Source organism: Pogonomyrmex barbatus, unplaced genomic scaffold, assembly GCF_055798465.1.
Source record: "Pogonomyrmex barbatus isolate J1 unplaced genomic scaffold, ASM5579846v1 scaffold9, whole genome shotgun sequence".
Taxonomy (NCBI): domain Eukaryota; kingdom Metazoa; phylum Arthropoda; class Insecta; order Hymenoptera; family Formicidae; genus Pogonomyrmex; species Pogonomyrmex barbatus.
The window spans coordinates 1,630,143-1,652,350 of NW_028297193.1; the positions used below are offsets into that span (position 1 = coordinate 1,630,143).

The 22,208-nt window shown below is 30.8% G+C and overlaps 4 protein-coding genes across 8 annotated transcripts in view; all 4 read right to left on the minus strand.

Moving 5' to 3' along the window:
• Positions 1–22,208, minus strand: part of LOC105428980 (peroxisomal leader peptide-processing protease-like) — a 173,350-nt gene that overhangs the window by 130,410 nt on the left and 20,732 nt on the right. The window lies entirely within an intron of this gene.
• The window catches only part of LOC105428849 (uncharacterized), a 94,490-nt gene that overhangs the window by 51,546 nt on the left and 20,736 nt on the right, over positions 1–22,208 (minus strand). The window lies entirely within an intron of this gene.
• Positions 129–5,741, minus strand: LOC105423719 (mevalonate kinase-like). 2 transcript variants are annotated; one of them, XR_016141287.1, is made up of 5 exons: positions 5,716–5,741; positions 5,530–5,639; positions 4,521–5,443; positions 2,438–4,368; positions 129–2,355 (listed from the first exon to the last, which is right to left on the minus strand). XR_016141287.1 is itself a non-coding variant. In XM_089084802.1 (3 exons), the coding sequence occupies exons 2-3, from the start codon at positions 2,351–2,353 to the stop codon at positions 1,014–1,016; spliced, it is 1,203 nt and encodes a 400-aa protein (XP_088940928.1). In that variant the 5' UTR covers positions 2,354–2,355; positions 2,438–5,709; the 3' UTR covers positions 129–1,013. The 2 variants fall into 2 exon arrangements, 1 of the variants encoding a protein (XP_088940928.1); XM_089084802.1 differs by lacking the exon at positions 5,716–5,741 and having other exon boundaries at positions 129–1,277; positions 1,415–2,355; positions 2,438–5,709.
• On the minus strand, positions 8,515–16,506 carry LOC105428853 (mevalonate kinase-like). Of its 2 annotated transcripts, XM_089084795.1 has the most exons (4): positions 10,998–16,506; positions 10,622–10,878; positions 9,547–10,472; positions 8,515–9,412 (listed from the first exon to the last, which is right to left on the minus strand). In XM_089084795.1, the coding sequence occupies exons 3-4, from the start codon at positions 10,468–10,470 to the stop codon at positions 9,149–9,151; spliced, it is 1,188 nt and encodes a 395-aa protein (XP_088940921.1). In that variant the 5' UTR covers positions 10,471–10,472; positions 10,622–10,878; positions 10,998–16,506; the 3' UTR covers positions 8,515–9,148. The 2 variants fall into 2 exon arrangements, with proteins under 2 accessions (XP_088940921.1, XP_088940920.1); XM_089084794.1 differs by having other exon boundaries at positions 9,547–10,878.

Sequence of the window (22,208 nt, forward strand, 5' to 3'; positions counted from 1 at the left end):
TATATAATGTCAAGTATTATATAAAATCAGAATGTTATTTCTTTTAATTAATTAATTTTTTTCTTCAAGTACGGTAAAGATCTGCAAAGTTGCCTTCACTAGTGTGAGTGTAAATAAAAAGTAACATGTTATTAGTGCATAATGTATTTATTCTGTGTCAAGATTTGATTTATAAAAAATATATATATATATATATCTGAAAGATATAGAATTAAATTTTGAGTCAAAGTTTGTAATGTATAATATATCGTTGTGTATAATAAAAAATAACGCTATTATAATATAGCTATTTTTATTAATTTATTATTTTATTATTTTATTTTATTACATAAAGAAATATATTTTTATATTTAATCTAGGTATTCGCAATTGGTCGGATATGATCGCATATGGATAATATCGCTAGGCTGGCACTTGTAGAACGCAAGCGCATATTTTTATATTTTGTACGAGACACTATCACTATCTCTTGTCTATTAAACTTCGTAAATATAATATATGAAACTATATATTTTTTTTCATATCTTTCGTTTGTCGTTGCATCTACTTAATAATATTCGCACATTCTAGGAATATAAATTTCGTATATACTTTGATATATTTTTTTATGTTATATAAAAAATGTACTAAGTAGATCTAATTTTTTCTTTTCCTTATACTTCTTTTCTCTCTATCTCTATAAGATTATTTTAATATATGTTGTATATCTGAGAAATACATTTATTTCTTAGTATAAAAGCATATACCTAACATAAAATATTTGGAATATACAACTGTTTCAAATAGAGTTTCATATATAATTTGTAATGTAATTTGTGATATAATTTATATCTAAAATATAATTCTAATATAATTTATATCTTGTATATATATATATACACATATATATATTTAAAAAATATACAAAACTTGTATTCCCAGAATTATAATAAGCCGTTTGAATATGCCATCTTATTATATACATTGTACATATATAATCCCTCATATTAAATTGTTGATTTATGTTGAATATATTATTCAACTCTAACTCCGTTCCACTTTCCGCACAAACTGGTTACCGTAACGGAAAAATTATGCGCCTTTAATTCATTTATAAGTTTAGCAAGGTCATCATCTATGAAGTTCGGTGATAGTATAATAAACGCGTGTTCACATTTGTCACTATACGTTATCTTTCCCCTTAGCGAATAATTCTGTGCAATTGCACAAATAATGTTTACATTTGGTTGTGAGATTCCTAATGCACTTAATAATCCTTGATTCATGTGACTAAGATCCTATGAAGTGTATGTTAAAAGAGATTAAAGAGACGATTAAAATTTCAACAAAAGTATCCGTACGAGAACATCCAAGAAACAGCCGGATATAAATACATGTAAAAAAAATATCGAAGTTCACAAAAAAAAAAATTTACCAATAAAAAGTCGTAGAAGTTTTGTAGGTGGCAAGGTTGAAGATCATCAATCGTAAGCCCAGTTAGATATAACTCTTCCTCCAATTGATTGAAGATATCAACAGATATGTTTGATAATACATTGATGTTATCCAAAATGGGGTTGATTATCGAACACGAATCTCTCATTATATCAAATTGTCTATTTTGTACGCTTTCCTGTTTAACATTCGAGGAAACCAGCAAAATCTTTATGCTTGGAAAATCATCATATGCTTTCGTCAGGCACCCGTTGTTATATATGCTTATTGAACCATTAACGGATACGTTGACGTTGATCCTAGTTGAAGAATTGAATATAAAATCATCGCAAAGGTCAGAATAGTATCCGATCTTCAAACGATCTCGCTCGTCAAATTCATAAATACATTTTCCCTTCTGTAAAAGAGACCATCGCCAAAAGCATGCCGCAAGACACACCGCGAACGATGCCGAACTGCCCAAACCGTTACCGATGGGCAATTCTGATGAAATTTTCACAACAAAAGATGCTGTTATCTTGATAGAATCGCGATGAGCGATTAAAACAAGCAAGAAAAAGAAAGCTTGTAAACTTAAAAAATGTTCAAGGTTGTTATAATCGTAGGTGTCACAATCCATCACCAATGAATTAACAAACGTTTGTATTTTTCTGAATACTTGTATCTCCTCAATAAATTCTGCGGATTCAATTTGATTAAAATGTTGAAGGTATGTTGTTAGAGGTATCTTTATGTGTAATTTAATACGCGAGAAATTCAGTTCGATAAAATTCACTTTAACTGCGTTTGGTGGTAACGAGGAGAACGTAAGCTTGGTACGTATATCTAAGCCGGCTGCGATAGAAGTTTTATCATAGTTTTCCATGAAGTCTCCATGTAAGAACACTGTGGCAGGTGCGGATATATTGAACTTGTACATGCCTATTATGAAAAAAATAACATTCGAATGTCGAATATAAAAAATAATAATGTCGAGTAATTGTTTAAAAATTAAATTGCATACCTGATTGATTTTCGCAGATAAATATTAAAGTGAGAAGGCTGTCCGCAAATGATATTTACGAAAATAATTACTTTTTTATCTTGTATGAATTAAAAATCGTATAGCACTGTATGTGACAAGAATATTTCGTCATCAATTAGTTATTAACTGTCATACGTAAAAAAAATGTCATACGTAAAAAATGTACATTCAATATGTGCTTATCAATTTTTTTATGTTATTGGATATTTCCTCGAGTTTCTCTGCGTTTAAATTAAACATGTTCAGTTATAGAAACATTTTGTCATGATTTTTATGTGATTTTTATAATACATACCTATATATAACCTGAGAATGATATATTATATCACAATGTTAGGTTGTTAAAAAGATATTGTTATGTTGTTAAAAAGATTTTCCTTGAAATAAAATAATCAAAAATAATTAAAACTTGACGATTAAATATTTAGTAATTATTAAACTGAATCATCGTCCTTAACCTGCAACAATCTGCGGATCACGTTTTGCCAACAATTGATATACTAAGGAAGGAGAACAATGTCTTTTCGTGACATAAGTTTAATAATATTTATGTTAAAATGACACGCACCTATACACTCATAAATACGAAGTTAAAGATAAACGTAAATATAAACAGTTTCTGATATTGTTGTAGCATTCAACTTGATCTAAATAATAGTTAAATTAAAACATATTTGATTTATATGTACAAATAAATATTCATATAACAAATATAAAATATAAATTATTTTTTTTAATAAAAACCTTCTAAAAATATATCTCCAAATGAAGACACATTTCTGCATTAAATTCCTAATTCGAGAGAAGAGAGAATATGTATAGAACTAAAATTTCTCCAATATGATTACTACGAATAAATGCCTTAATATCACAGTATCATATATTTAAATAATAGATTAAACTTTTAATCAGAAACTTAATAATAAATGTTTCAATAATTGAATTCTAAATACAAGGCGTTTGATTCTTAATAATATACCGTTTATGTGCACACAGAATGGATCAAGGAAAAATCCATTTTGTGATTTTCGCAATTAGCAACAAGTTATTAATTATTAAAAATTATAGAATAAGCGCATCTTCGCTCGGCCTACTTTAACTCGCTTTACTTGCATACAACCATTAGAAATCCCTGTATAAAAATATACAAAAGGCCTTTTTTCTAGTAAATAATTTAATATATATTTATATATTTATTATTTTTTTGTTTCGATAATTTCTATAGTTGACTTGTTGATGCAAAATTCAATCATTTCAGTCATTATGAAAAACATCTAATATAAGAAATGAAGCAAAGCAATAAAGCGCTTGTTATAGATAGATTTAAATAGATTGGCAAACACATAACATGTACAGGTATAAAAGAAAAAGGTAACTATGTATATTTGAAATATAAAAAAATATTATAATTTAATTCTTTATATTAATAAATGTACAGCTAGCAAAACTTTAAGAATATATTTATCGTTGCGCCGAAATATATAAAGTTGCGTAAATCTTAAAAGATATATCAAATAAACCTATCTACGTTCATCTATCTACGTTTCACGTTTTTTTTTTTTTTTTGGTATTGTTAATACATTGTTCGTTTTTCGTATTTCGCTTAAATTAAGTTAATAATTTCAACCCCTCCCTCCAACCTAATACTATTCAACTCTCACTCCGCTCGATTCTCCACATAAACTAGTTATCGAAGCATCAAAATTATGCGATTTTAATTCATCTATAAGTTTGGTAATGTCATCGTCTGTAACGCTCGGCAATAATAAAATAAATGCATATCCATATTTATTCAAACACGCCATCTTTCCGCTTAGCGAATGATTCTGTGCAATTGCACAGATAATATCTAGATTGGGATGTGATATTCCAAGTGAATTTAATAATTCTTGATTTATACGAACGATATCCTACAAAGACAGATTAAAATATAATTAAAATTTTTAATATAGATAGCTGCGTAAACAGTCACGGGAAACAGTCACGAAAAAAGCTTAAAAAAACTTCCACGAAGAAAAGACTATATGTAAGACATTATTAAAATTTGCAGAATAAGACTTACTGATAATGTCTGTAGAGTAAGATTCGATGGATCATCCAAAGCAACTTGTCCTAAATCAGTTACCATTTTTTTAATCTCTTTAAATACTTTAATAGATGCTTTTGCTAAAGCGCTGATGTTATTTAGGGCGAATTCTTGTGAGTGCCTCGTATCTACGTGCATTTGCACGTCTTTTTGTTTAACATTTGAGCAGACCAATAGAATCTTTATACTCGGAAAATGATCATATTTTTTTATCATTGAATTCTGTTTAAGTATTAATAATGAGCCATGCACAGATACGACGATGTTGAATGATGTCGTAGATTTATATACGATTCTTTCGCAAATCGCTACACAACCTGATATCACCGAGGTATCTTCTGCGTGGAATTCGTAACGTGCAATTCCTTTTTGTAAAAGCGACCAACGCCAAAAGCATGCCGCGAGACATGTCCCGAATGATGTCGAACTGCCCATACCCTCGCCGATCGGCAGGTCTGACGATATTTTTACAATAAAAGATGCTGTTATTTTAATAATATGTCGATACGCGATATAAACGAGCAGAAAGAAAAATGTTTGTAAACTTGATTCGTGTTGGCCGAGTATGAGATCGCATGTGTTATTATTTCCCATTAACGAGCTAACATAAATTTTTACTTTCTCATACAAGGTATGTGCACCGATTGTTTTGTCGGTATTATTATTAAAAAAGTGAAAAAGAAATGGATTTAAAGGTATCTTCATGTGTAATTGGATATTGGGGAAAATCAGCTCGATAAAATCCATCTTGACTGCATTTGGAGGTAGCGAGGTAAACGTAAGTTTGGTACGCATATTTAAGCTGGTCATCACGAAGGCTTTCTTATTTTCATGCATTTTCATGTGTTCACCAAGTAAAAACAATGAACCCGGGGCTGATATACTGAATTTGTACATGCCTTTATAAAAAAAATATTATTTATTATTTGAAAAATTCTCTTCTAATATCGAGTAATAAATCATCGTAAAATCAATTTGTATATACCTATGATTTTTGAGCAGATAAATATTAAAGTGAGAAGATTTTCGTATATTGATATTTGTCTCTTATGTATTTACATAAATAATAAACACCGTAAAGAACGCCGAAAGCGACTAAAAAAATCCGTCAATATATTATCGATTGTCATGCATAAAAAAATCTAGTAAGATTCAAAAATTAGTGTCTTACTTTTTTCTTGCGCTGTAGCGAATCTTTTTCTCTTCTTTCTGTGGCCAAGTTTGATTGAATTAAAAAGTTTTGGTTATAAAAGCTTTTTGTTGTAAAGTTGCTATTAACTTTTTAATAGTAAGATATAATAATATATATCCATATATAATCTAATATTAGGTATCATTTAATTTAAACAATCTAAAAATGATATGTTACCTGTAATGTAACAGAAAAGAAAAATAAATCTTTTTGAAACAAGTCAAGAAAAACTTGGCAGTTAGATATTTTGCAATCAATTTTTAGATTGATCTATCACCTTCCTTAATATACAGTATACTGTCGACAATATCTTTCTCAGAACAATATCACAGAAAATAACAATTTCTTTTCAATTCAACTGGCGATTAAAATAGCATAGATACATAAACATAAATATAAACGTTCTTAATATCTTTAGTACTCGATTTATTTTAAATAGATCAAATTAGAGTTCAGTTGCGCTATAATCCATATGTACATGTAAATATTCATGTTAAGAGTTTAAAATTATCAGTTAGTTTAGTAAAAATCTTACAAGAGAATCTCATCTCGAAATAAAGAACTGAATTTTCATATCTTCCTAGTTCCTAAATTTATGAGAAAGAAAAGGAAATCAGATATAAAATTTCTGCAATGTAATAATAAATAAAAAAATGACTTGTTTTGACAATACAAAATAATTATTTTGCGTATAAAGATTTTATTAATTACAAATATTACAGTGCAAATATTAAATGCTTTAATAATTAAGTTTTGAATATAAATTTATCAAAGATATCTCATCTTGCAAATAAATTTCTTGCAATTTCTTCGTACGTTTTGACAAAATACTAAAGTCAGTTTAATAAATTAAAAAATTAATAATTTTAATCCTTATATAAAACAATGAAATAATTAATTAATAATCAAGAACAATAAAGTAATATAGCATTCGTTGATTCACAATTGAATTTGGATAGATTTACACAAATGAGGAACAAATATATGTATAAAAAATAATTACATGTTAGATGCAAAAAATATTGTTTAATCATTGTATTAATATGTAAAATATTTTAAAAATACTCTATATATTACTGGTCAAACTTTAAGAGATACTGAACTCATTGACAAAAAAATATTTTTACGATAATGGTTCCTGTTTATTTTGATGACAAAACAGTATGCAATATAAGTGAATAGAAAGAAAAATGTTCGTAAGCTTGATCGCGTGTCCGCGATCATTAGAATTGTATGTGCCTGTATAATTGGTTAGGGAACTGACAAATGTATTTACTTTATCGTACAATTTATATATGCAGAAAAACTTTTGTTGATTTTTTTTCAGTATGAAAAGTAGAGAAGTTTGAAAGAAATGATTTTAAAGGTATTTTCATGTGTAAATTAATGCTAGTGAACTTCAGCTCGATAAAATCCACCGGAACTGCGTTTGGAGGTAAAGAAACAAATGCAAGCTTGGCATGTTTAAGCTGGCTAGGACGCATGTTTGCTCATTAACTACTAACTTCTCTCCAAGTAAGAACAATGTGCCCGGTGCGGATATATTGAACTTGTACATTGCGTGACAAAAAAATATTTCTCTCTAATATCACAAAACTGACGTAATATAGAATTATATGATATTATCAAAATTTCAAAAAATTATATATTATCAAAACTTCGTAAATATAAAATATCGGAATAAAAAGATGATATTTATCTTTCTTTTATATGAATTAAAAATGCTGCAAATTGACGTTGTATGTGATAAAAATAATTTAGTCAGAAATTTGATAATTCTCTATTTATATATAAATATAATCAAGAAACTTAACAGTTGGCTTTTTGTTTTTTTTCTGTGTTATCGACAAAAAAATGAGAGCTTCTTCATTTATTTCTGTGCATAAAGTTATATTACATATTTTTGCTTGTACCTTTTATCTGCTTGTAGCTTTTATATAAATTTTTATTTTACTTAATAAAAAAACGCAAGAATCTATACATAATCTGAAAATGATGTATTACAACATATTAGGAAGATGCCTTCTTGAAACTTGTAGAAATGATGATTAATATTTAATTATTAAATATTTAGCTAAATATTTAGCTGTTATCAGATAAATCTATCACCTCTTTTAATGTGATGTTTTGTGTGTATAATGTCTTTCTGCGTTCTTACCACATATATGATGAATTCTTTTCGTAACAAGAATTTCCCAAACAATGATAAAAGAATATAAATAATTTCAGTATCAGATTTAGATAACTTAGATAACTGAAGATACTTAATAGATACTTAAATTAGATATTATGTACGTCTTTTTTTTCTTTTAATTTATATTACACATATTTATATGACAAATGAAAATTTATGAATTTTGACATCATTAGAATATTTTTTAATCTATTATATTAAAATAAAAGAATTTTCGCATTCGATTCCTAATCCGAAGGAAAGACAGGGCGATGTATAAAATAAAATTCTCTAATGCAACTATTGATAAGAAATGATTTACTGTCACATGAAAAAAAAATATAAAATTTGTATTAATTAAGAATAATCAAGAATAATAACAGATGTTAAATTAATAAAGTTTTGATTATATAAGTTTGCGAAATTTCTTTTCATAAATAAATTTTTTACAATTTCTTTATAAATTAATCTACATTAGATTGCCGATTAAAAAATAAATTAGTATAAATTATTTTAGTCACTATGGAAAACGTCTAATATAAAAATAATAAAGTATTTGTTACAGTTAAATTTAGATAAATTTGCAAAATATAATGTGTATAAAAATTAAAATATAATGTGTATAAAAATTAAAAATTAAGTAATTATATTGTCAGATACAACAAATAGTCTATTGTTTAATTTTTCTTATTAATATGTATACAAAATATATTAAAAATAGTTGGACAAACTTTGAGAATATATTGTACTTATACTATGACTAAGAAAATTATATATGAGTTTCAAAAATCGTTCAAATTATGAACATTTTTTTCTCTAATGATAATATGAGAGTATCTTAATAATAATTATATGGATAGAAAAATATTGACAAAGAAAATTAAATACAAAAAACAAAATTCAATATTTTGCAATGCAATACAATAATACAATAAGAAACGTATCTATTACATTCGTATTACGTATCTATTACATATTATCACAAACTGTCATTTTTCTATTAATTCTATTAATATTATTAAGATAAATAAACGCTTTTATAGTTAATAATATTAGTAAAAGAAATAAAAATGTTATAATTAATACGTAAACGTATAGGATAGATATATCGATATATAAAACAACTTCTTTCTATATTTATTCTATATTCTATATTTTGTTAATGCATTGTTGATATTTCGTCGCTATATATATAAAGTCGCTAAATATTAAATATATTAAAGTGTTGATTTAAATATACTATTCAACTCTTACTCCGCTCCAATCTCCACATAAACTAGTTACTATGCCAAAAAAGTTACGTGATTTAAATTTATCTAGGAGTTTAGTGAGATCTTCATCTGTGATATTCTGCGGTAATAAGATATAGGTGTAATCAAGTCTGCCTCTACATGCCATCTTCCCACTTAGTGAATAATCCTGCGCAATAGCACAAATAGTATCTACCTTTGAATGTGATATTCCTAATGCATTTAATAATCCTTGATTCATACGAATAAGATCCTGCAAAACGTATATTAAGAAATCTTTAAAGTTTCTAATGAATAGCTTCATACGGAAATATCAAACAGTCCATAAACACACAAATCATTACTGTAACAAATCATTACTGAGACTTGCAGAATGAATTGACTTACTGATAATTTCTCGTAATTGCTCTGTGAAGAATCTGATAATGTACTTGTACTACATTTATATAAATTCATTCCCGATTCCTCCTCAATCTGGTTAAATATTTCAATAGATTCTTTCGATATAGCGTCAATGCTGTCCAGAATGCTATCGGCGAACGGATATGAGTGCTTTTGGACAGCTTCGCTTGTAATATTTGAGTACATAATTAGAACTTTTATGCTCGGAAATTTTTCATATATTTTTTGCAGCCCGTTCTTTTCGAATACTAATAATGCGCCGAATATTGGTACTATAGAGTCGCTTATGTTCGAAGAATTGTACACTACTTTCTCGCACATAATTATACAACGTTTAAGCACTTTCATATCTTCTTCGCCGAATTCATAGCGGACAATTCCTTTTTGCAGAAGCGACCAACGCCAAAAGCATGTCGCGAGACATGCCGCGAATGATGTTGAACTGCCCATACCTTTACCGATTGGCAGCTCAGATGAAATGTTTATAATAAAAGATGCCATTATTTTGATAGTATATCGGTATGCGATATAAACGAGCAGAAAGAAAAATGCTTGTAAGCTTAATTTATGTTGATCATTCATAGGTTCATATGTGCCAATGTAATCCGTTAACGAGCTAACATAATCTTTTACTTTAATATACAAGTCATGTTTTAGTATAATTGTTTCAGTAATATTATCATTAAAAAAGTGACAAATGAATGGATTTAAAGGCATTTTTATGTGTAAGTTGATACTAGAGAAAATCAGCTCGATGAAATCCACCTTGACTGCATTTGGAGGTAACGAGCTAAATGCAAGCTTGGTACGCAGGTTTAAGCTGGCTAGCACGCATGTTTTCTTATTATTTACCAAATTATCTCCAAGTAAGAACAACGTACCCGGTGCGGAGATATTAAACTTATACATATCTTGTGACAAAGAGAAAAATACTTTCAATATCATAAAACTTTCAATATTCATAAAAACTAACGTAATATCGAGTGGTTGTCTAAATTTTGATTTCGCTTAATTTCGACAAATACATAAATATATATCAAAATAAGAAAATAATATTTACCTTCCTTATGTGTTATAAATTATAAAATATAAGATATAATAAATAAAAAATGCTGTATATGACGACGTATATGAAAAAAATAATTCGTCAATAATTTGATATTACTATTGATTTACTTATGTACAACAAAGATTTGAAGAAATTTGACAGTTTGCTTCTCGTCTCTTTTTTTTATGTTAATAAAATAATGAGAATTTTTTTTACTTCTTTCTATGTACAAATCGATATTATATATTTTTGGTTAATAAAGATTCTATCTGAAAATTTTTATTTATGCTTTAATAAAAAAACGCAAGACATTTTCTTGAAATTTGTAAAAATGATAATTAATATTTAATTATTGGATATTTAACTAATTGTAGGATTGGTCTATTACCTTCTTTAATATTTTGTTTACGTATCTTTCCGCGTTCTAATTATATGTAGAGAGATGGCAAGTTCTTTTCGTAACACCAATTTTTCAGACAATAGTGAGGTGACATATATTGTCAAAACATATATACAATTTCTGATTATTATTTTCAGTATTCCTCCTAAAGTGCGATATTTAAGTTAAATATTGTGTGTTTGTGTGTTGTGTATATACATTTTTTCACATGACAAATCGAAATTTATAAATTTTGACATTATTATTAAGATATTTTTGAACTTACTTTAAACAAGTAAATATAAAAAACATTTTATTTTAAAATAATTTTTAAAATATTCGGTTTTGGGATATTATATTTTTAGAAAAAAATGGATGATAAATTATTGATGGGAGAATTAAGAATACCGTAAAAAGAAGCTATTAATTCTTCATTTTCAACATTGTTATTTTCGCATGATATTATCATCATATTATCATCGGTTTTTTGTGAATGATTAAGAAGCGTGCAATTTTTATAAATTGATTATCGATCGATCCATATTTTCTCATTCAAGAGCAGGTTTTATCTCTCTCTAGTTTTATTCTCAGAAAATACGAATTTAAAATGTGATCTTTAAATTAATTACGCGAATTAGAGATATTAATGTAGATCTTTTATAAAATATTGTTAATTCCTCATTGGAAAATAATGTCATTTTAAAGTAACACATTATACGTTATGTAAGTTTAACAATTTTTATGGTATCAAACTTCAATTACATTTTTTCATATCCAAGATTTCAATAAAGTGTAAAAGTTCCGGGTTTTTAATTTGAGAAAGACTTAGCTCGTCTTTAAAGAGAAAAGAGAGAGAAATATCTTTCTTATATGTGTCTTAAGAGTTCTATAGACGAGAATGTTCTTCACGCTTCCCATTGCAAACGGTGTGTTCGATAACTCAAGTAAGCTCTGATTTATCGTTATCGCAGCGGCCCGTTTATCTTTCTCTCCAAAGTCGGCCCGTTTGATACTTTTGTTTGTCCCAGGTTTTCTCATGTATACCAGCAATGCCAACCATCCACAGCACAATGGAGGACAGGAATAAATTCGATCATCCGCGATAATGTCGATTCGTCGCGTTTGAGAGCAAGGCAAACGACTTCCACTTTTCTTCAAGATTTCGGCTCATTATTCTCGTTGTTTCAACTTCGCTTCCGGACGAATGATCAGAATGAAATTCGAAATATAGCTTCCGAAATTGATTTCATTAGACAACAGTGTAGCTAATTTTGTTATTTCAGGAAAACATTCATTTTAACTCTTCATTTTCTTGATACTTAAGAAAAAGAAAACACTACTTTGTATTATAATATATTACAAACCATTATTATCAAGCATTAATACATTAAACTAATGATACATATATATATATATTTCTCTTCCTTTTAAATTATTTTCTTTAACAATAAGATTTTACAATTTTATAAGAATTCTATAAAAAATTGACAATTATGTATACGATACAAGTATGTATAAAATAATATTTTACCCACTTTTATAAAACCATATTTTACCCACTTTTATAAAACAGGCCGAGTTTAAAAGTCAGAATATTGAATGAAAAGCGAATATTATCGAACAAACACTATTTGGTTTCTTCTTTGCATTTTTCTTCTTGCCTTTTGTTCTCTCTTCCGATCCTTTTTCCCCTTTGAAAGATTTTATATATATTAAGATATTTATACAAACCCTTATCAGTTTTATTATTATTTTTAGATATAGTAATTCATATAATAATTTTTTAAATAAGTTAAATTTAATTTATTCTTGCCCTCGATAGAAATTCTTTTGTTTCGAATAAAATAAAATAAAGTAAAATATTTAACATGTAATAAATATTATTAGAATCTATTTTACGTTATTGTCTCTTCTTCCTCCGATGGTTTGAAAGATTTTTATCATATCACGATTGTGTGTGTTTTGCTCTTTCGATAGAATGCGACGAATTTGGTCGAATGATTTTTCTGCCTTCGGTTTTCCTCTCGTGATCATGTTCATCTGACGCTCGTCAGACCGCGCCTTTATTTCGCTGTTATCTATCTCGCTCGTATTGCCGGCGTGCTCGCATTATCGCTTATTACCGGTCTTTCATCGATCAGCACAATGGCGAATACATTCATTGTGTTGTTTAGCATTGTGATGTCGTCTTCTATATTGTCATTCTCCATTTCGAGTGATTTCGCCCTTTTCAACCGTGTAGACCGCGATACGCCGTACGTATATGTTCAACATTGAGAATATTCCGCTAACCCAGTCATCAACAAATGTGCCTGATTAATCATCAAAATTGTAATCCGCCCCTATATCTAATTTTTCTTACTCTTTCCTTTCCTAATGGCTTCAAGTCACGCGAGTTTGATGTGTTATCAGTCAGTAAAATTAGGCTTGCAAAACGTATTTTTTGCAATTTGACAGACCGGGTCAAAAGATAAGACCGAAATAAAAATATTCTTCCAAAGTGTCACCTAAAATTTTATTCTTTATATTACATTTTACATATGACATATTTCGCGCGATGGCCGACGAAAGTTTCGTAACGCGAACACGCTCGATGAATTGGTTATCGATCAGTTTGATAATCCGCTTGCTATGCAATCAGCACACCAATTTCATCCTACACTCTCATTAGATTCTCGGTTTCTCTTTTTGCCCCTTGCATCGCGCCTCTTGATATATATATATAAACAAACATATGAATCTGAAAAGAGATATTCGCGTGCTGATGGGAAAGAACAAAAATCGAATTTTCAGAAGTAGGTCTCTCGTAAATTAAAATCTATGAACAAAGCGTTATTAGCCGTTAAAACAGGGTCAGAGCACTGGGATAATTCATTAGAATAATTAGATCCTTTGACGATTCTATAAATAGATTAACCGATTGCAATTTTAGCATGATATAATAAATTTTGCAAATAATATTAGAATAATAATAAAATACTACTGACATGTTATTATTTTTCGGCCGTTGTTAGTGTTCATGGCGTTTATGGGACATTAAGAGACACAATGGGTAGTTACAATTGCGCCTTCATCGTGATTGTTACATGTGAAAATCATAGTAACGCGGGTTACATGATGTTCTGATATTAATTGATGTTTACTCTACCGCTGCTTTGGTTGCAAGCAGCCTCTCGTTATACCCTAAGTAAACACGGTGCATGTAATCTGACATGTCTCGCGGGGATACTTCGTGATTATGTAACAACAATGCTGTAAAATGACCTACGATATCCGACCGTCGTCCGTATTACGTCGCGGTGCAACATTGCGGAGGTATGAAAGAATATGTTGCGGTAGTACAGCTAAGTTAATATAAGAGAATTCTTGCCGATGATATTTATGTGTTTCTCGAGTCCAGTGTAAGGCGTGCACGACGCAATAATGCCATAATCTTATAAAAGCTTGTTTGAGGAAAAACAAAGAAATCCAAATCCTTTGTGACCGATAATCGTCTACAACTGCTAATGCCTTAGTCAAGCTAGTAAAGTTTCTGGCGTTTGAAAATCCTTACCTTTCTAGCAGAGAATAATCTCGTTTAGTCTTCGCGCATTCATGAATTTGCATACAAAGGACTACTTTGCTATAACGTCGCGTTTTTGGTTTCTTCACTTTTCGCCAACTAAGCGGTGTCATCACACCGAGTGCTTTGCAGCTAACGTAAACGTCACGTCGATAAAAGAAAGTATTAAAATTTGGAATTAAAATATCTGTGCGTTTTAGAACATTGCTGCGGCTTATCGGAGAATAAGAAATATCACCTCGATTTAAATTCAAGTAATAATGCATTCCCTCCTTGAAATACATTCAGCGTTTTCGATTGCGCGCATATAAACACTCTGTGCATCACGTACGCTCACACAAGCTCGCAAAAGTATTTCTCGAGAATCTATTTCTGTCGCCGGCTTTCCGTTCGACGATGCAAGTTTGTCTTTCCAACGATGCATAAGTTACCCAGGGAAATCCTGGTTTCGCAATGGATATCTGATCTGGGGGATATTCCTGAATAAAGGGCGGAATACGATTGCGTCTACAACATACTCGCGAATTCAAATACTCGAATAGAATTGTATGAAGGTATAAATTATCATTTATTGAAGTCAAATAATGTGTAAAGTATATGATACTTGAAAAAATGTAAAAGATACACAAAAGCTGTATTATAAATATATACATTAAAATTATATAGCTCAAATAAAATAACAAATATAACTTAAAATACATAATTGCTTTGTCATGTGAAATAATAGTTCAAAAATAAAATATTATCCTCCCTGGCTCTCCTACCTTGCAAAATAAAAAAGAAATACAACTTAAAATTATATGAGCTATTTATGAGCTATCGAATTCTACAAATTGAAAATTTTGAATCATACTGTAAATTGAAATTTGATTTTTTTAAGTGAAGGGAGCTAAGGAAAAGTTCACTCAGGTCCCTCACTTAAAAAATTAAATTTCAATAATGATGAGCTCAAAATTCTTAATTTGCAGAATTTGAAAGCTCATAAATAGCTTATAATTCTGAATCTTTTTTCATTCCGCAAAGCGGGGAAGCTAGACAAAAGTTAAAATACTTCTTACTCGTTAAAATATTTTACAATCTGTAATATTTCTTTATTAATTAGCTAAGAAATTAATACTTCACATAATTTTAATAACGACAATATTCTATGACAATCCATATTTTTGAAATTGATACAAGACTCGTTGAGAGTCTTGAAAAACTTTTCATTTTCTTTGAAAAATTTTGTGAAGAATACTTGCCGCGCAATCTGTCTAAAGTTTGACACTCGGTATGCGTTATATTTCGTCGTACACGTTGTGCGCGTATGTACATGACACCGTATCGATTGTTCCTGAAAAATACACACATTTCTCGTCCAGGGTGAGAATGATTTATGAGGTAACGCGTTAAATCTTAATCGAATCGCGATAACGCGTGCGCCACGCGCTTCGAGCGTAGACTGCTTGTTATTCTTATCAGAGACGCCACGATCCGTTCTAGCATAATGATTTGCGCATATCGATGATGTATCAATCCCTCCCTATTAATGCCAATCCCTTCATATCGCGTGAATTCACGCTGTAACGCTGTAACACGTTTGTTCGAATAATTCAAATGCTCGCGCTTCATCCATATCATTAAATGAATTCCCTTATTAATATTAAATTATAGTGTTCGCTAATTAAATTACAAGATTAACTAATTATTAAAATATCTGTAATAGTCTTTAATCAGAATCGAGCTAAAATCTGTTAATTGAACATTAATTAAACGTTAATATTAAGTATCTAAGATAATATTCGAAACAAGTAAATAATATCTTGATATGATTAGATTAGATATGATTTTCTCAGTTATACTTAACTAAAGATTTAGTGAAATTAAAAAAGCAATTTGAAAAAATTTTAAATATAGTGTATAGTAATATAATAAATAATAATATATTAATTTTTTAAATATGTAACCGTGCTTAATATATATATATATATATATATATATATATATATATCTAAAATGAACCATATATAATGATAAAAGCTTTGAAAAATCTTTAATAAAAAAGAAAAAAATATTAAAGGGGAGTTTGGTATGCAAAAAGCCAACTGCATTATCTGTGACTGTTCGTTTAGCCGCAATCCAATTTTGTTAACCAAATGCATGGAAATTTGTCTTGACGGCAGCACCCGTCGGGACGATTGAGTAAGACGTTATCCATGTACGGATGGCGAATTGAGGGCACAGACCCAACTTCGATATCGAGTAGAATTTAATCTCGGATTTCGGGAACGGCGAGGTTGCGCGAATCACATGGTGGAAAAATTCACCGGTTAATAATCGGCTGATCCGCACCACGAAAACCACGACATGTGCAACGCACAGCTATTATTTGAAAGAAATATTGGTGCAAATAGAAATAAAAGTAAAAGAATAATTTCAACCGAAAGCAGTGCATATATATAATATTCCCTGCATATATAATTATTTTCTAGGAAAAAAACCGAAATACTCTCTCTTTGTAGAAAAAAATAGATTATTGCATAGAATAAAACAGACGGATTTAATTTTACATTTTTATGTATTTTCATATATATTTCTCGAAAATATATATTTCTCGGAAAAATCTGTTTTCCTTTTGCTCGTGGATTATAATTTAATCTGATTAAAAATGTTCTTTCGCGCCTAACGATCATTGCCTCGTTAAAATATAATTTAATTTTATTTAATAATCCTGGGTGTACGTGCTGCAAAAGAGAGTTCATGATATCGCGCCTTATCTCGAAGCACAACGCGTCGCGTTACGTCTCCACTTTCACTTAATCTCCATATTTTTCCCAAATTAATCCTTTGAATGCCTTTGAGAGGTCACGACCAGGTTTAAATCGAACACGCGTCTGTTTATTGATCGTTAAGAGCATTTCTGTAGTAACGCAATTTCGCATGGTAGGAACGCGAAATAACGAGCTGTCGACCGCGCGCGAGCACTTGGGCAAAGAAAGATCGTGTTTGTTTCGCGTTATGCAGGATATCCCGTATTTACCGCTCCGTATTTCTCTCGTCTACCTTCTGTGCCACTTGTGACGAAAATTTCAAGGATTTAATGAGAGTTTCGAGATTAAAAAAAAACAATTCGTGAATAAAAACAATGGATTCGTAGCACACTAAGTTCTTGAGCTCGTAAATCCATTACGAAGTATTATTTCTCATTTAATCTTGAGCAAATTTTGCTTTCACATATATAAATATATTTTCAATTGAAAACTGAATTACATTGAGGAATATTTAATGTCGGAAATGTGATTTTAAAGGTATGTAAGATAGATCTGAAGTATCCTGAAATACTCTATGCGCATCTCAACATTTTCACCCAAAGCAAAATACGCGGTAAAGCTCTAGAGGATTCTCGTTTTCTCTGGTGTCTGCAATATCTTATCTTGTAATATAATGTCCGCGAGCAAGCTCCAAGCGTGTAATTGCGGTCGTCGTGTTAGAACAGGTGCTACGAGAGAACCTTTTCATGCGAAATTTTCTCGTTGTTCTTGAAAAGAGATTGCGCAGCGTCGAGGCTTCGTAGTGAAGCGAAAGAGACGGAAATATTCTAGAGAATGCCAGAATTGATCATGAAAGAAGGAATTTACAAATTTATTTCATACGATTTATTATTTGCAGCAAAAATATTGCAATACTGCAATATGTTTGTACTTAGACAATATATTATTAAGAATCTTCAGAATTTTGAAAGTGCTCTGAAGGCTACAAGGGAATTTTCAAAAATGTCGAATATAACTAATTCTTAATTAATTGATAAAAATTTGGAAAATACGATACAACGTAAAGTAATCACTGCAAATGTGTCTAGATCTGAATACTCAAATATTAATTGTTATTAGATATTTGAAAGATTTAAGTAACAAATAATTTTTTTAAATAAATCATTAATAAAACAATACTCTAAGGTATAAACAGAATTATTCAAACGAGATAACTCGATATAACTCTCGTGCGATCATGAAAGTAGTTGCATGGCGATTGATTCTTTGTAGATTAATGATAATTATCATTTGGCCAGTATCATACAAACAGCGCGAATGAATTAAACAGAATTTATCAGACGACATCGATACAGCTCTAAATAATTATTGCATGCGTGATAATAGGCAATTTACAGTCGATTCAATTTTAGGTATATTGCTTTAGCTTTCGACTAATAATTATATATACATAATGATATAAACGGTGGAAACAAACAAATGAGATTACAATTGTACATCATCGAATTGCGAATAGTCATCGCGTGCGGACAATAAGCGAATGGCTTTAGACCGATGTTTATCGCGATCACATTATCAAAGTCGATATCTCGATGTTCGTGTTACGCCCCATATATTCATCAAAATTGATCACGCATCACGAAACGGACATATTGGCTGTCTCCGTCGTGCGATTCCTGAAGGGATCGCGTCCCATATCCAAAGTGAATGACATAAGAAGCTGAAGCAGACGTGTCGTAACGTTAACTTTCGCGTCCCATCGAAGTCAGGGTAAAGTATCTCGACTCACTTCATCTAAGAGGGACATTTTTTTTTCCGTTGCTCGTCCGTACGGAATCGAGAGATCGGTCGCTAACAACCGCTTTTGTCGAAGCGAACCGCGTCCGTTTCTCTATCGTACAAGAGACAAGAGTATGAAACGTAAAAGTAAGCCACCGGAAACCAGAGACGGCGAATAACGACAGTAAGGGAGAAAGAAATGGGAGAGCCGAGTGACGCGAAGCGGCGGATAAAAAGCCCCTACTCGCTTTTCGAGAACAGATGCGGCTGCAGATCTAAGATTAATACGTAAAAGCGGAAAATTGCGTGCTGAATTTGGTTGAAGTTTAATATATAATACATTTAATTACTTAACATAATAATATCGGCATTGTCCCGAAAGATTGTAAAAATTTTTGTAGAAATTAAAATGTTCGAGAGAAGAAAACAGCTGTTATATAATTGCTTTCATTTTCTGTAGCTATTAATTTCTTAATACTGCAACAAAAATTTTTATTTCTATTTTCAGTCTTTAATTTCTAGTAGGATTTCTTTTCAAGAGAAAACGTAAAAACGTTATTTATCCTATGACATTTATAAATATTTCTGCAACTTTTTATCTTTATATCTCTCCGCCTCTTACTTATAATTTAAATGATTAAAATTTAATTAATTAAAGCTATTTTAGAAGTTGTACATGATTGAAGTTGTACATGAAAATAAGAGAGAGAGAGAGAGAGAGAGAGAGAGAGCGATATAAGTAAAATCCAGTGCTCGTGTCGTATTCGGCCAAGTTTCCGTCGTAACTCAGGGCGTCGATCCTTTGTCGAGGACCATTTACACTCACAAGCATAGAGTGTCGATTCATTAAGAGAACTGCAGTTCAACGGTTCCTCTCTCAAGGAGACGAACATTAGGAACAAACTCGCTTGCACGCGCCCGACGGAGCACAAAGACGATAGACAACGACGTAGATAGCAACGGTAACGAAAACGGGATCCATTCTGACATTTCTTTACCCGTCGGAACAAACGTTGCAGCATCCCGTCCCGTCTCTTGCGGCTGTCCGCGAGTTGTAGCAATTGCAACCGCGAGAATGCAATCGTGACGTTTCCGATTCGCGCAGCAAGTTCGTTTCGAATTTCTACTCCAAGTTTCGAACGACGAATGCCCTCCATACGTTGCGGTGCGCAAACATACAAGAAGATGAAAATGTAATAATTGAATGTGTGGGATGTACATTCAGGAAATTTTCCATTTTCCCCCGCACCGTGATCTTTCTATCCTAAGACAAAAGTATTTTCCTTCCCTGGGGGATTTTTCCTACGTGAGTAGGAACAAATTTGAATTTGTAAGATTGGAATCTTTTCAATCCCATGAATATGAAATTTTTTGTTAACGTTAAAACTTATATTGATTTCCTATTAATATTGAGCTCTAGTCCGTAGAAACAATCGAAACATTTCCAAAGTTTTGTTGTGTGAACTGTAAATGCATCGGAATCTGGATGTTCAACACGTGTGAATAAAAACATCTCGATAAAATTCGCTGAGGATGCGCGAATGCTAATGCACACACCATCTGAAGGCTACAAGGAACCTGTTGCTACCGTCATATGTACTGAACGACAAAAGTCATCAAGCGAAGGCTACGTTCTATTTTCCCACAAGACTTTAGATCGTCCTTTTGCAGTCTATGGGATTGTGTGGGCGTCCGTAATATCATATTCACCGTTGGCATACATAGACGCAGAAGCGTATATACGATATTAGTAATTAAAATGATAAAGTCCTGCAGAATTTTTAACCTTTTGATCCCAGTGAGATCAAGCAAGACTTAAAGCAAGAAATGTAATCTTGCATTAAAATAATATTCTTGCTTCTACCCCCATCAAAAAAGATAATATTAGAATTTAAAAATTTATATATTCCAGAGATGTAAAATATATAAGGAATAATAAGAATAATTTATGTGTGAAAGTTAGAGAATTAAGAAGTTAAACCGAGAAAATATTGACTATTCTCTTTTACAAATTATAAATAAGGATCTACGTCAAACAGTAACGTCAAAAGTTTCTTATCATCGTTAAAATATTTAAATGTACCTATGTCTTCCTATGCGCCTAAATATTAATAATCAATATTTGATTAAATTGCGGAAGTTGATTCGATAATGAAGGCTCTCGGACCGATAATGGTCGAGGAATAATTAAAGGGAACACTGTTGTTAGCGGTAATAGCGTATCAGTTTACTAAACCGAATTAACATTCACGCCTACTCTACATGTGCAAGATGAAATCGTTAGAGACATGTCATCTGGATAAAATTCTCATTACCGGAATGCATTAGTAATTTTGAGACTTATCTGTTAAAGACGGAATAAAAAAGAACGCAAGAGAAGCATCATTTCGGAAACTCAAGTAGCTCGTCAAAAAAAAAAAAAAAACTTGCCAGATAAAGCGAGTTTCATTAATCAACGGGCGCGTTTGCTAGTGAATCGCTAATTTCATCTGCTACGAACATTTTTCTCTCTTCTTTTCTTTTATAATAAAGTAATGTGTATTATAAAAAAGAATAATGTTTTGTAACAAAGTAACTTGACATCCAATTATTTCTTACTAAGTCGAGTTTCAGAGCTTTGGAATTTTGAGATGAGATCCTGCGAAACATTCCTGCCAATTATCAACATTTATCTGAATTTCTGAGGAAAAATGTATGAAGTAATTTGGAATATAATTTTTTCAAAAATTATCCCATTCAATTTTCGTAGATTTAAGACGCGGGATATTTGTCGAGTCGAGCGGTAAAACGGCTCGCTACTATGTTAATTTCCCTTAAAGCGCGCCGGGTGACAAGTTCTAAAAGGGGATTAGTATAACTTTGTCGTGTTCGGCATCGTTGTCATCGAGATGCCGTCTTCGCCGTATCCTCGTTAAAGAGAAACGCCGCGGCGAAACTTTCGCCCGCGTCTTAACTGGCTGCGGCGTGATTAACGAGCCGTCTCGAAATGCAAGCAATCGACTCACCCGGACTTAATGTCCGGGAAGGAGGCTGATGTGCGCCAAGGAGACGCGGAATTTAATTTCGCGGATATAACGAGAGCGGGTTGCAATTACAGCGAGGGGATTAATTGAGCGACACGCAGCGGTA

Bases quoted from the DNA above. Each gene is read 5' to 3' on its own strand.
- LOC105423719 (XM_089084802.1), bottom strand. From the start codon at position 2,353: ATGTACAAGTTCAATATATCCGCACCTGCCACAGTGTTCTTACATGGA. The intron at 1,278-1,414 runs GTAAATTTTTTT...TACACTTCATAG, and splicing joins ACTTCTACGACTTTTTATTG to GATCTTAGTCACATGAATCA.
- LOC105428853 (XM_089084794.1), bottom strand. From the start codon at position 10,524: ATGAATATTGAAAGTTTTATGATATTGAAAGTATTTTTCTCTTTGTCA. The intron at 9,413-9,546 runs GTAAGTCAATTC...TACGTTTTGCAG, and splicing joins GCAATTACGAGAAATTATCA to GATCTTATTCGTATGAATCA.